We start from the raw sequence: 15,376 nt of genomic DNA, 5'->3' as shown, positions 1-15,376 counted from the left end.
AATTATTATTAGAAATATTAATACTAAATTCTAATATTCTAATATTAAATTAATATTAGAATAAAATTATCTATCTTTTTTCACTTATTTCATCATCAGTAAACTATGTATCCACTTGTTTTCAAATCAGATTAATCCTAACTTTTCATTATTGCTAACACTTTGATCCTTGGAGTTAAAGCTTCACTCACATTTAAGTTTATTTCTACTAATAGATTATCAGAAGTCAGTCAAAAACATAAACCAAGAATAAAAACTTTCAAATTTTCCTAATGGACATTCATTTTACTAAGAAGTGTCTATTTCAAGACTTACATTTTACCAAGCTTGATAATTCTTCAAGGCAAGGTGATTTTATATCTTGAAAGGAACTGAAATTATTTATGGAAAAGTTAATGCATTACCTTGTTGGAGTCCGGATTCTTAATATAAGGTTCAGCGCCACTTGCAATGTTCCCCATCAGTACTTTTTCGATTTTGGCCACGAAAACAATTTCAGAATGTGGATTGCTTACAGAAAATATAGCCTATGTACGAGGAAAACAGCTAGTAAGAATCTAAGGAAGCATACTGAAGACATTAACAAAATTCCCATTTTTTTTTTTTTAAGGGACAGCTTTAAGGGAATTTTTATTTCAGAAACTGATGTAATCTTTTGGTGAGAACAATGAAACAAGCATTTTTGGTGCCATCACAAGTAAACAAAAGTGCAACCTGTTTTGGAAATTTCAGCCATTCCTCTGGAAAGCCTTTGATGTGAGGTTCTTCTGATTGTCTAGGAGTGACAGTGTCAATGTTTCCATTTTCCAAAGCCACCGAAGACCCTGAGAGCATCTGCCTGACAGCAGTGTGATTTAGATCCACATGAAAATCGGCAGAAATCTTCCTGTTGTCTCTGAGGTCATAAAGTGCCACACTCACAAAAAAAGGCTCAATCTGCAGGAAAAACAAAGAGCCAGTGGTTTTGATATAAAATCATTATACCTGCAGTTGTCCCATCAGTATCTTATTTAAGAAAGCAGTAGGCAAACTACATAATATTTTTCATATCATAATATATATCAAGTGGTAAGTGATCAGCAGTTTTAAAGAAATATTCTAAGACTACTCCTATGTCCTGATACTCATCAAACCTAATCTACTATGGGTCACTCCCACTAGAATCAACAACTCTGATGGCTACCAATGGTGATTATCTAGTTCAATCATTCCTTCTCCCTTTATTCATTGGCATTCTACTGTAGTGATGAGCTTTCCCTTCTTATTTATTTATTTATACAAGTATAGACTTATGGACTACTACTATTTTATTCAACAGATTTAAATCTCTTACTATCATTATTTATAATAGTGCTCAAATTGTCCCAGCTTTGGCTAGAGGTAGCTCCTGTGTCTTTTTGGTGGATCCCCATAATTCTGGGGGACACTTCTTTATTCAACAAGATGTTCTATGCTCATCTTATACTTCCATTGCTCCAGTCATTTCTCCATAGAGCTCTGCTTCCTTTTTGTGAGGGTGACATTTAGAAACCAAGATCTCAGGGCTCATTGGCTCATTTTTACTGGGACGCGGAGACACATCTACAAACACATGCATACACATGCACGTGTCCCTCCATGTAACATTCACATCTACAATGATTGCTTTATCTCTACTTGTACATGAATATTTATTAAAAACTCATCAGTTCATGTTGAAACTTATATTTCCAATTCAAATCCAAAGACTTCTTTTGAGCCTTTCCCCTATTCATATTTCATGTAACTCCTTCCTTTAATAGTGAAAGATTTGGCTCTTCTTATCATTGACCTATTTCCTTATTTGTTCAATCAATTTACTTACTGGTTCAAAGTAATCAGTCTCCCAATCACAGCTGCCTCCTCTAATTGCCTGCTCTGTACCACTCTGCCAAATGCCCCAGATCCTGGCAAGACCATGTGCAAGGATTCTGTGCCTTCACATGGCTTTCTGCCCCTTATCACATGGAGTTCTTGTATGCTCCAAGGCTCTGTGTGACTGCCCCTCCACCTCTCACTGCCATGCTAAGAAGAGAAGGGAAGATGCGAAATAAAGACAAAATGGGAAGAGAATGGAAGACGGAAAGCAGAGGGAAGTTTCTTGGTTGAGTTTTTGTTTTTTAAAGATTTTATTTATTTATTTGAGAGAATGAGAGAAAGTGCACATGGAAGCCGTGGAGGGGAGGAGCAGAGGGAGAGGGAGAAGCCAACTCACAGCTGATCAGGTAGCCAGCTGAGCATGTAGCTGCTGAGCATGTAGCTTCCCAGTTAGCGTGGGGGTGGGGGGCTTAATCCCAGGACCTCCGGTAAAAATGTGATGAGAAGGGACATCTAGGATTGGTTGAATGACATGTGCAAAGCCATAAATTCATGAAAGAACATAAAGAACACGAAAGGATGAATTTGTAGGAGATGCATTCGAGGAATATTAAGGAGGTACAATCAAAGGATGCAGAAGTCCACTGGGTGTCCTGGTTGGCTGGAGAGAGGTGTTCACAGGGGCACACATGAATAAAAGAAAAGTCCTAGGTTTGAGTACATAACAAACTAAGTGGATGTCAATGTCATTCACTAATATATACGACAAACGTACAGAGGTGAGTGCTGGATGGTACGTACAGAGTCATCTACAGGTCATTCCAATCACAGTTGAGTTTTGAGCTCAGCCAAGGAAACTGGGCTTGACAGTTTTGTATGTGGGCTCTTGTCTAGCCATGAGATAAAGGGAAGAGAATCAGAATGACATCCTGGGAAATATCAGCATGCAAAAGATTGAGATGGAGAAGGGAAAGCAGTTTATTAAAGAGACTGGGGAGTAGAAGGGGAGATTTAAAGAGAGCAAACAGCAATTTTCATATAGGCAGAGTATCATAGAAATCAAAGAAAGATTCAAGAAAGAAGGGATTTTCAACTAGACAACCATCAAATGCAACAGAAATTAAGTGAAACAAGGACTGAAGTAAATAGATGCACATGTAATTAAATACATATCATGCATATGTACATATACACACATATAATTATAAACATGCAAATAGATTTAATTGTGCATAATTAACTATGGGCTTCTAAAAATGGAATATACTTACGAAAAACATTTTTACTTTTGCTTATGCTACTTAATTTTGAATGGATGCCTACCAGCAGGTGTTCTGTGGACAAGCAGGTTACATACAAAAATCACATTATGTTCATCACTGTACAGACTCATGCTGCGGATTGTACTGAATGTTTAATAGGTATCTCATATGCTTCAAAACACAGTAAGATGGCTAGCTTATTACAGGGCTATTAGTGTAATTCCTTAGTATTAGCAGTACTTGCCAGGTCCCTTACTATTAGAAACAGAACTACACATATAAAATGAAATTCAATAAATTATTAAAAAATAAGCTAATTAAAAAGTAAAAGTTTTATATTTTACCATTTTAATTTAGTTTAGAAAAATTCTTGGTTTGAATAGTGGTCATCTACCAAGAGTTGAAAATGCAAAAATTACATGAAAATAACTCAGGTAGGAGCTCCAAAACACATTGAAGGTCAAAGGAAAAAAAAAATAAACCTATTATTTTTCATGAATTGGGGCATTTTGATTTTCATTTCTGCTTGGTGAATGGAAATAAATTACCCACTTTGATAATCCATAAGAAATTAAAGCTCATACGGAGATTCATTTATTTCTTCCAATCCATCTTTTCAACTTAAATGTCAAATCTTACTTTTTGAATCACTGGCTTTTCAATAAGGATTTGTTTAATCAGACACTTGAAAGCCTAACAAATTAAGTCATAGGCTTCTTATGTTTAGAATTCTGTATTTTCTTAAAAGAATGAAGAACATACAATTTTAAAGTAACTCTGCTGTGAAGCAAGTTTATTTGTTCAGATTTTTGGAATCAATTGCTATTTTCAAAGAAATATTTTACACTAGAAACCATCAACTTGGATTTGGTTTTCAACGGACTGACTACAAGATTACATGCTGTCAAATATTGTTTCCTCATCATGGAAAAGTTCTTTGAGGGAGTCTTTTCAGAAACTCATTCATTAATTACAGGAGCTGGTTCTTCGGCAACCTGCAGAAATATTTCGATTAACTTAAAAATACGCTCACAGAATTAAAAATGATGAGCTGTTTAAAAACAGCTACATCAACAAAAGAATGTCACTGAATAATATACAGAAATGTTTAAAGACAATGCCATTACATAAAAAATTACTGTGGAGTTTAGGTGAGGCTATTTTGTTAGTTTTTTGTATTATTGTTTATAAGCACGATGAAATTATTTTTTTACCAAGCCATTTTCTAATTTTTTAAACATTTGTATCAACTTTAAAATAAATGAAAAACAATATGGGCATTCAAACCATCTCAAATCAACTTGTCCCTTTGGATTTAAAGACATGAAAGGTTATTCTGATGCGGGTTCTGAACTCGGGCATGTTCTTGTGCCTGGCAAGACTGGCCCAAATACAAACATTACACTTCTGTCTATGAGTTCTAGTACAGGGAAAGGAATCCATATGGAAGGGGTCATTTGTTTACGCTGGAAAGAAACACGCATTATCTTCAAGTTTCACTTTCTAAACTGGATTTTTTAATCACACTTAAGATCGTGCCTTGTTAAAAGCAAACAAACAAACACCAAAAACCAAAAACGAAGAACATTTATTTTTATTTAACAAGATGGTTCAATGCCAGTAGGAATTGGGTTATGTTTTCTTGATATTTCCAAGTAGTTTCAAGAAACAAGTTTCTAGTCTTTCTATTTTTTTTTTTTTTAATTTTAATCCTGAATGAAAGTATGTTTTGATGCTCCTTCTAACCCTTTCATTCCATGGAAATTTCTCCACCATAGTCCTTGGCATCCTCCATGTGGTCACAACTGCGGGGCTCTTCTCTGGCTTGCTGTCACTCTCGGGTCCTCAGCCCATGCCACATGGGTGACACTTTCTCCCTTGGCATTAGGACCCACTCTTCTGGTTTATTTCTATTTCAATGGCCGTTCCTTCTTAGGCCTCTTTGGTCATTCCTCTATTCATCTGTTAAATATTTGTTTCTGGCCCTTTTTCTATGCACACAGAAATCCCCAAATATGTCCCTCCAGGTCACTGACTTCTAAGTTTATGTCTCATTCATGGCCACTCCCTTGCACTCTAAACTTGTTTTTGAATCTGCCCAATGTACATCTCTACTGGATATCCAGCCTCACATGCCCACAATGGAATTCTTGGCCAATATCCCCCAAATCTGTCTTCATCTAGTTTTGTCTTCTTAGTAAATGGCACCATCATGCATAGAAGTGTTCACAGCAAAAACCAGAGACTCATCCTTTCCCTTTATCCTTATATCCAATGGATTAGAGAAACCTGTTGATTCAGTTTATGCAACATCAGTCAAATCCGTCCATTTCTCTCCTTCTTTCTTGCAGTCCTAGTCTAAAGCATTCAGTGAACTATGGTGATAGCCTCCTATCTACTCTCCCTAGTCAACTCGTATTTCCTCCAATCCATTTTTTTTTTTTTTTCTGATGGGATCTTAAAAAAAAAAGCCAAACAAACAGAAATTGAACCACACCATTTGAAAGTATTTTAAATCACTCTAGCCTCCACTCAGGATAAATCCAAATTCTTCACTGCAGCCTGTACCTCACATTATTTTACTTGGTACTGTTCCTCCCATATTGTCCTGGTCTACTCTTCTCCTCAGTACATGCTTCGTGTTCCTAGAACTTGCTAAGACTTAGTGGTTTCAGGGTATTCCCACTTACTCTTTCTTCTACTTTGAATATTTTTCCTTGACCTGTACCCTTTATCCTTCTCACCCTTTACGTCTCTGTTCAACTATCACCTCCTGAGAGAGGCCTCCTATGACCACCCCACCCAGAAGAACTTGTCTCCCCATTCCCCTGTATTGCATCTGTCATACTGATTCATTTTAAGGAACTGTGAACAAGATGTGATTATTGGGTAAATTTACTTGTCCTTTTTTTTTTTTTTTTTTTAATATACTGTTTGTTCTTTCCAAAAAGAATTGATCTTCAAGAGGGCAGAGGGTTTGTTATTTTGTTCCCTGCTGTTCCCCAGTCCCTTGAACAAGTCTGTCTCCCAGGAGGTATACTGATTAAGTATTGGCTGAGAAATAAATAAATGTGACCTCCAGAATGATCACATTTATTCAAAAACCTAGTGCACAATTACAGTTATAAAATAGGAGGAAGTTTCATTCTGGGGCAAGATTCTTACTGGTGACACCTTTCGATTTTATCTCATTTATCAATAAGATTCTCACAAGGAACACTCAAAATAGTATTCACAAATTTCAAAGCCATTTCCCACATATTGAAATAACAATTAATACGCAATCACTGTTTTCTGTCCCACCAAGTATTATCTAAGTTCTTTCCATATGTTATTTCATTTAATTCTCACAATAATCATCCGAAATAGTTACTGCTATCTTATTTACAGAAGACAAGGGTTAGGGCAAGCCACTTGCCCAGCATGGCAGAACTCATCAGGGAGAAGGTCAGCCATTCTGACCCCAAAGAGGCACAGGTCCCTTGGTTCTCCTCATTAAATCTGAGGTCCATAGCTTTTCCCGCTAACACAGGGTAAAGAAAGCTCAGAGGATTCGTGTGTTGCCTGTAGACCCAAGGGCAGCAGGTATGAAAGTTTCCTGGAAGAGTTTATCCCCCCTGCCAGCCACTCACAGTCACAACTAACAAGCATCCTACATATAGAGATGTGTGTGGGATTGCATGTACTCAATAAGCAGAGAAAACTTGTATCTGTTCTGTCTTCTAAAAGCAAATATGGCTCATATCATGGATCTAGAAATAAATTTTCTTCTTTAAGGTGAAAGATGATAATTAAAGGATGATTCATGAAAAATTAAAATGGAAAGCATTACAAAATAATGAAAGGGAACATGCCAATAAATAACACTGATTATTATTGATAGTAGGATTAGGTGCGATTTTTACTTTTTTCTTTTTTTTAAAAAATATTTATGTATTTGTGTTCCTGGGTGGCTCAGTGGGTTAGGCCACTGCCTTCAGCTCAGGTCATGATCTCAGGGTCCTGGGATAGAGTCCCGCATCAGGCTCTCTGCTCAGCAGGGAGCTGCTTTCCTCTCTCTCTCTGCCTGCCTCTCTGCCTACGTGTGATCACTCTCTGTCAAATAAATAAATAAAATCTTTAAAAAAAAAAAGCCATCTCAAGTACAAATAATATCATTGGAAACTGTGAACCACTGCGTGATTTAATTGAAAGGACCCTAAAATGAAATCCCTTTGATGCTTCTTCTTTAAAGCAAAAAGAACGTTTTATGGGAATATTTTCACAACTCCACATCAGAATTTGTGCACTTTCCTGATGTGGAAAATACTGTCACTCATACTCCTTCAGAGAACAGAGGGTATGAACTCAGTGCCTGGAATTATCAGCAACAGAAAAGATTTTGGGCATAGTGGGTGTGATGTTGGCTGATCCTTATAGGATGTAACAGGAGGAAACTTACATTCGTGATCGGATCATTCTCATTCTCTGTAACACATCCCTGAAGATTTAAGTTGAGAGCTTTACAAATGATCATGATTCTCTTGGCAGCTTTTTCTTCAAACGGTTTGATCACAGAGTCAGGTTCTAAAAGGTCTTTTTTCTGAAGTTTCAAGGTCTGAAAGAAAATGTTGAAGGTCTTTCTCAACGAACACCCATCACAGAAAATAAAAGAATTCTTAATCATAACACAGACGTGTGTGGATCAAGTTCACATCTGCTTAGAAAGAATTCTGACTTACATCTATATCTGGATCCAGCGAGAACAGATTTAGCCTCTCCATATTTCGAGTTGTTTTGACAGTCTCTTCAGTTTCTGTGAGGTACTACGGAGAAAACTGTGTTAGCTCTTGGTAGCTAAGTATCCAGATACTTACAGCTCGGCTCCATCCACATGGGCAAGAAATTGTTCCTTATTATTACACTGTTTTAATATCCTCCATCAACACTCAGCAAATCTTATCAAAACATGCTTTTAAGTGTTGTTTGTCTTAGTCTAAATCTTAAAATACAGCATTTCCATCTTTTTCACCAAAGCAATAACTCATAAGTAATTCAAATTTATTTGCATAGCAAAATGTCAGCTTTATTACTTTTGCGAAGTCTGGGTGTAGGCTGTTTTCTGAAGACTCTGTTTCCTCTGGCGTGCATTCACAAGTTATAGAATTATCCAGCGAATCTTGAAAAGATACACCAAGAGAAGTTACCAAGTAATACTTATTAATCATACATTACTCTAGGCTGTGACATATCAAAACTGCATGCGGGGTGAATATTAGTGAGCAGATGCCTTCATTGTACCTTGGCTGTAGGACTCTATACACTTATAAGATCTGGACCTGGAAATCAGACCTCCTGATGGTTATTTTGGGATTCTTTCCATGTCACCATCCTGAGCCCATAAGAACTCTTGATCCTTCTAATACTACCTTTATACCTGGGGTTGTCATGGCTTACCTCATCAATGCATACTGAAATGTTTTATACGTGTATACATTTTTGATAATTCTGACTCTCAGGCCATCAATGTCAAACTTGCATTCTAGCTTTGGTTAGTTAAACTCTCTAAAATTCTGTAAACATTGATATTCTTGTTGACCATTACTAAGTAAATCATGAATGTAGAACACCCACCACAGTATATAGTAGTTGCGTTAAAGTCAACTTCAGTGTTCTTCCTCATGACCGCATGCCTCTTTCATATGATATTTAGACTACTAGAATTTAGAGACTCTGGTTTCTAACATCCCACAGTGCTGGGCAAAAGGACTTAAAATAGTTTTCCTTTGGGAGGAGCGACCAACTCTGAAGGTAAATTTGTCTTTCATAGGTCACATGTCTACGACGCAGGGAGAGACCTGTTTTTCTACCTTTCTCATCCCCTGTCCTTTCCTCTCTCTTGCTCTCTTTTCTTTGCGTAGAATGAATTAGAATCTTAAGATGTAATAAGGATGGGAAAAAGAAAAGTTTTTTTTATCTTATAAAGATCTTGAGTACTGTGCAAACTTTATGGAACGGTCACATATAAGCTGATCTCAGTATGGTCAAAAAGCATTCGTGAGAAATAAGTCAAGCAGAGAAAGACAACTATCATATGATCTCCCTGATATGAGGAAGTGGTGATGCAACATGGAGGCTTAAGTGGGTAGGAGAAGAATAAATGAAACAAGATGGGATTGGGAGGGAGACATAAGTGACTCTTAATCTCACAAAACAAACTGAGGGTTGCTGGGGGGAGGGGGTTTGGGAGAAGGGGGTGGGATTATGGACATTGGGGAGGGTATGTGCTTTGGTGAGTGCTGTGAAGTGTGTAAGCCTGGTGATTCACAGACCTGTACCCCTGGGGATAAAAGTATATGTTTATAAAAAATAAAAAATTAAAAAAAAAAAAAGCATTCGTGAAAGATATCTTTCTTCCTTTTTTTAAAAAATATCTTTCAACTAAAAGGATGTAATATAAATTTGTCTTTATATAATATCATCTTAGTTAATTCAATCCAGTTAAATTAAATGCTATGAAACACAACTACCCCATCTACATGAACCTCCCATCACACTTGGGTACATTTTAATACTACTGACAAATGACTTCAAAATCATACCTGTGTGTGGTGACCCTCACTATTCACTAAAAGTCAAGATTTAGGTGTGATTTTCTGGAGCAAAGAGCTCAGGGATGGATAAGCGGGACCTGACAACTACCCCAGTTACGAGCGGTTTAAATGAACGCAGATGCCTGGGTCCCACTTTACAAAGGAAAGGAAGTGGAAGTGGAGGCATCTGCTCTCACCCAGCCCCAGTTCTGCAAGCTCGGTGCTTCTCCTCCCCTGAGAGGGCCCCTCGGGGCTGATCTGCAGGATGCGGTTCAGGGTGTGGATCCATTCATCCATATCTGACTCTGTTTCCGCCGCCAGCACAAAATAGGTTAGGTCATTCATTTTCAATTCAAAGGCATATTTTCTTAATCTGTTATTCTGTGGTATAAAAAGAAAGAAAGAGAGAAAAAACACAAGATAATAAGTCTTAGAGCGCGAAAGACCTTTTTTTTTATGGGGTCACGCTTCCCAAGCGCTTCCAGGCAGGAGAGTAACATAAAGATCAAGAGAAAAATTTGGCTAGGTATGAATTGTTTTGTTTGTTATTTTTCACGGCTTTTTATACAGATAGATATTTTATTTAGGTTTTTGTTGATTGGATGAGCACGGTGCTTCAAAATTTCTTCTTCCGGTACCTGTGTGGGAATATACTCTAAACTTCAGATGGTTGATTTGAGTTTCTACCTTCACTTCTTCATTCCTGTGTTCTGTCCACTACTCACTCCATTTGGGCTTCTGGCCCTGTTATACCCCATGACAGCACTTGTCATGGTCATTAACAAATTCTATGCTGCTATATTGTCCAAGGGACATTCCTTTCTTTGCATCTTCCTGACTTTTCAGTTGAATTAACATGGTGGCCAATTGCTCCTTCTTGAAATCCGTCTGTGTCTGGTTTTCATGACCACACTCAATTCTGGTTCTCTTTCTTTTTCACTGGCCACCACTTTCGGTCATCTCTACTGGCTCTTCCTTAACTTGGTGACATTTAATTCTGACTTTGGCTTTCCCTCAGACTCCTTTTCTCTCTCATCTGGTCCAATGGCTTTAAAAGACATGACATCCACGTGACAGGGCACTCCATTTCCTTCTGTGGCTCTGGCTTTTCCATCAATCTCCAGATTTTTCTCCAACCTCACATCTCTACTTTGCCTTTGGTGATGAACCCATGAGGCTTTGCTCTAGTTCCTGAATGTGCTCCTGTCACAAGCTGTGTTGCTGTCACAAGGCCCGAAGCGGCCCCTCCACTATGCGTATGCTTGCACACAATCAGCACCATGTTTGCCCCTCATCTACTCAGGGTAATCGTAGTCACTCTTCGGATTTCAAATGAAGTTATACTTCCTCAAGTAAACCTTCCCAAATTCCTCTGTTAGCACAAGGTTCTTGTCTTCCAGGGCACTTAGTCCAATTTGGAATGATATACTAACTCATTTTCATTTGTCTGTTTTGACCAACATGTGTTTCCCTCATGGCTGCATGTAGGAGCGCAGGGCCGGTTCTGCTCACCATTATACCCTGTGCTATTGTAGAGGAGGGTTCAGGACCAAGTGGGCTCAAAATAGTCACCTTTTATAATGGAATAGGATTGGTTCCTATTCTTGGGGGAACTGACATTTGTAGGGAACAGTGAATGAAAGGAATAAACAAACTGGAAAACAGAGATCTGTGCTGTTCAGAGAATGAAAATGGGCTAAGGGGTTGAGTAGCTACTTCAGACTTCTGAGTAGCTACTTCTTCCCTGGAAGGGGCATCCAAGTTGAAATCTGCCAAAAGAGTCAACTGTTCCAACGGGAGAAGCCCACTGAGAGTGGGGGGAATACAGGAGCAAATTACAAGAGCACTTTCCTAGTCCATTTCTAATTCACTTTCAGGTAATTCTGATACAGGTAATGATCTCTTACCCATACTGCTAGGAAACCATTAGGGCACCCACAATTTTAACTAAGTGAAGGCTACATAACCAAGTAAAATATAAACAGGAGACGAATAGTAAGATGAGAGTATTGCCATACTGTGAGATTATGGCTAAATATCAAAGTAAAAAATTCTTTTTGATAATTCTTGGTGGCAAGAAAAAAACAATTTTTAATAACCTTCTGTTAATATCTTCTTTGCAATGTTCTCAGAGACTATCCTAAAATAACTTGTTCCCTTCCACTTCCACAGTATCATGATTACTACCACAAATATGACACTTACTAAACACCGGTCATCTAGATGCCAGGTACCATGCTGGGCATTCACAGCCATTATTCCACTTAGTCCTGTAACAACTCTGTGAGACAAATTGTATTATTCCATTTAACATAGAATGATATGGAGACTTGGGGAGATAAATTAAAATGTGTTTGGGATTCTGCAGGTAACAAGTGGCAGAGAAGGGAAATGACCTCTATGTACTCTAACACCCACTGAGGTTACCCAAGATGCTATTCTCCTTCCCTGCCCCCTCCTTGGCAAATCAAGGGCATACCAAACGGTCATGGCCTGGGATGTCATAGATTCTCTACATGCTGAGAACAGACAGGAGGAACACATATGGCTCAAGAAAATATAAAATTCAGGCCCTGAAGGAGAAAGAATTAGCTTAAAAAGTAGCAGTGATTCTCACTGGAGAACTTCATAGCTTAAGTGCCACTTTCTAGATTCTTTCAAGGACAAACTCTTGGCTCCAGCTCATGCTTTTCTGTATTATCTTCAAGTATTATTATCTCTTTGCCTTGTAATGACTCACTTGCTGGCTGGCTCTTTTAATAGTCTGTGAGCTGGAGAAGGGCAGAGGCTGGCTGGTTACCCTCAGTGCTCAGTGCTGTGATAGCATTCATTCATAAAGTGCTGTCTATCGGGTTCATGGGTTGTGCTGGACAAAAACAGACAGTCTCCACCCTGCCAGAACAGGGGAGACAACCAGTGAATTACACAAATGTGAAATTGGAAGACCTGTGAATGTGTTGAAGATGAGGTATAAAATGAAGGTATAAAAATTCTTCTTGAGAACAGGAATCCTATTGCAACATGAGAATACTGCTATTCTCCTAGGACCCTCTGGGTTCTGTAAGAGCAGAAGACAGGCTGACTTTGACTGATAAAAGGCCAGAGATGCATTTTTAGACCATTTTGGTTGTAGTGTAAACACAGTGGAGGTTGCCAGAAAGACAGTTATGGCCCTAGAGTTTAGTGTGCAAAAGCAAGCATTTAGACAGCTTCGTTCAGAATGCCAATTCTTAGAAGCTACGGTCTTCGCAGGTGGTGTGGGCAGACGCCCTCCGCACACCCTGCCACACGTGTCTGGAGTTCTGATGAAGGAAGTCCATAAAGCTATGTGCACTCTGCACCCACACAGAAGGTCTAAGGGCAAAGACAACTTGGCTGAGAGCAAGTATAAAAGAAGACACAGTTTTCCTTTACAAAACAACAAGAAGAGAAAGAAGTCAGAATGCTCAGAGTTCAGGACATGGCTTTGGCTAGAATATTGCTAAGTACAGCAAAATGCAAGCAAATCTCAGTGTTGTCTTGAAAACAAACACATGAAAGAATCTGCTTAATTAATCTCATGCTGTAAGTAATGTGGACAGGGAGATGCAAAGCTATGTAAAACGCTTACATTAATTATATTAATTAAAATGGATTGAGTTGCAACCTGCTTTCAAATGCAGATGACAAGGAACTAAAAGAATTCTAGATAGAAAACATGACAAAACGTGGACAGAACTTGATTTTCTAAATGGCATTCTGTATTTCAAAAAAATTGATTATGGTTGCCAACTCCAGCAATATTTTAAAAAATATTTTGGGGGCGCCTGGGTGGCTCAGTGGGTTAAAGCCTCTGCTTTCGGCTCAGGTCATGATCCCAGGGTCCTGGGATAGAGCCCCGCATCGGGGGTCTCTGCTCAGCAGGGAGCCTGCTTCCTCCTCTCTCTCTGCCTGCCTCTCTGCCTACTTGTGATCTCTGTCTGTCAAATAAATAAATAAAATCTTAAAAAAAATATTTTGTAAAAATTTGAGCAAAGTCTTCGTTTTCTTCTGTTTTTCTTCTTTTCTTTCTTCCTTTCTTCTTCTTCTTCTTTTTTTTTTTTTTTAAGATTTTACTTATTTATTTGACAGAGGGAGAGATCACAAGTAGCAGAGAGGCAGGCAGAGAGAGAGAGGTGGAAGCAGGCTCCCCACTGAGCAGAGAGCCTGATCTAGTGGGGCTTGATCCCAGGACCCTGGGATCATGACCTGAGCTGAAGGCAGAGGCTTAACCCACTGAACCACCCAGGCGCCCCAAGCCCTTGTTTTTCAAAAAGAGATTTTTATTAGTGAAATAAATATTCCATTTGCAGCTGCTCAAAAACTAAATCATCTTTTTCTATTTAGGGCAAAATCGAACTACTTACTTGCAATGTAGAGGAGTTTATGCTGGGGAAGATTATGATGCCCTAAGTGGTTTCCTATCTCACTCTCTGTGATCTCTAAGATAATGGCATACAAAATAACAAAAAAGAATGGACAAAAATAGAAAATCCTTGAGACAGTTTAATAATCTCAAAATGCAACTGTTACATCATTACAGCAGTAATCCAGAAATACTCACGTTCTTTTTGTTCTTCCCCCAGTTTTCCTGTATCCCTGAAAACAGTGTCCTTTGTGGTAGATGCAACTACTTTGTGTACTCAAGCCCACCACAGTCCATCTACACAGCTTGATAAAGAACAGGAAACTGGGGCGCTTGGGTGGCTCAGTGGGTGAAAGCCTCTGTCTTCAGCTCAGATCATGATCTTGGGGTCCTAGGATTGAGTCCCGCATCGGGCTCTCTGCTCAGCAGGTAGCCTGCTTCCCCCTCTGTCTCTCTGCCTGCCTCTCTGCCTACTTGTGATCTCTGTCAACTAAATAAAATCTTTAAAGGGGGAAAAAAAAAAAGAACAGGAAACTGCGAATATGCCCTAACACGCTCTGATGTGTCTCATGAGTGGTAGCACACTGTTTCTGCAATATTCATCTGGAAAGGTTCCAGAATAGATACTCCAACAGAGCCACCAAAGGCGATGGAGAACCAAATGTCAAAGGAAGTTATCCAAACAAAATACTCCATCATGCTGTTGTTCCAATGTGTTACTAGCAACTTCTGCAGAATTTTGCAGGAAGAAAAGAACGGTTTTAAAAAGAAACACATATGTCACATACAGGTTACTGGGGTTGGTGGATACCATTTATAGAATCTTTCCCATTCTCTGCATGTTTATTAATTTAATTTCACTCAACAAAAATGCACTAGGCACCTTCTATGTACCAGAGACATAGTGTTAGAAAATTTCAAGTAAAGCACTTGCCCTCACTGAACTTACATACTAGTGTTATAGAATGCCAGTAAACAAATAAGCAGAAATACAGCATACTTTACATATATGTATATGACTATATATAACATCATAAAGCCTCATGCCATGATACATGCAATTTATATTCTTGCATATGTTTTCAGAATCTATTGAGATATGTCCCTCTCTGTATCTGCATGTGTGTATTTTTTTTTTTTCTTTTCTTGCACATCCTCTCCCATAGGCTGGGAGCTCTTTGAAGACAGGAGCTGCATTTGATCCATATTTGGCTTTCCCACAATGCCTTGCACAGCAAAATTTTCAATATATATTTGCTGAAATAAACCCTGCATTTAAACCTCATGGCTTAAAATGATGCATGAGCTTATCTTTTTAGTGT

The 15,376-nt window shown here is 38.5% G+C and overlaps 1 protein-coding gene across 21 annotated transcripts in view; it reads right to left on the bottom strand.

Annotated features, from left to right (window-relative positions):
• The window catches only part of DOCK10 (dedicator of cytokinesis 10), a 261,474-nt gene that overhangs the window by 87,835 nt on the left and 158,263 nt on the right, over nucleotides 1-15,376 (bottom strand). For all 21 annotated transcript variants that reach the window (XM_082690399.1, XM_082690383.1, XM_082690395.1 and 18 more), the window contains exons 8-13: nucleotides 9,868-10,051; nucleotides 8,171-8,256; nucleotides 7,820-7,903; nucleotides 7,540-7,695; nucleotides 715-936; nucleotides 405-527 (exon numbers count right to left, since the gene is read on the bottom strand). In XM_082690399.1, coding sequence (XP_082546525.1) covers nucleotides 405-527; nucleotides 715-936; nucleotides 7,540-7,695; nucleotides 7,820-7,903; nucleotides 8,171-8,256; nucleotides 9,868-10,051 — 855 coding nt within the window. The remainder of the gene's footprint in view (nucleotides 1-404; nucleotides 528-714; nucleotides 937-7,539; nucleotides 7,696-7,819; nucleotides 7,904-8,170; nucleotides 8,257-9,867; nucleotides 10,052-15,376) is intronic.

Source organism: Mustela nivalis (assembly GCF_964662115.1).
Source record: "Mustela nivalis genome assembly, chromosome: 11".
In the NCBI taxonomy this organism is placed as follows: Eukaryota; Metazoa; Chordata; class Mammalia; order Carnivora; family Mustelidae; genus Mustela; species Mustela nivalis.
This window is presented reverse-complemented; position numbering and strand designations above follow the sequence as displayed.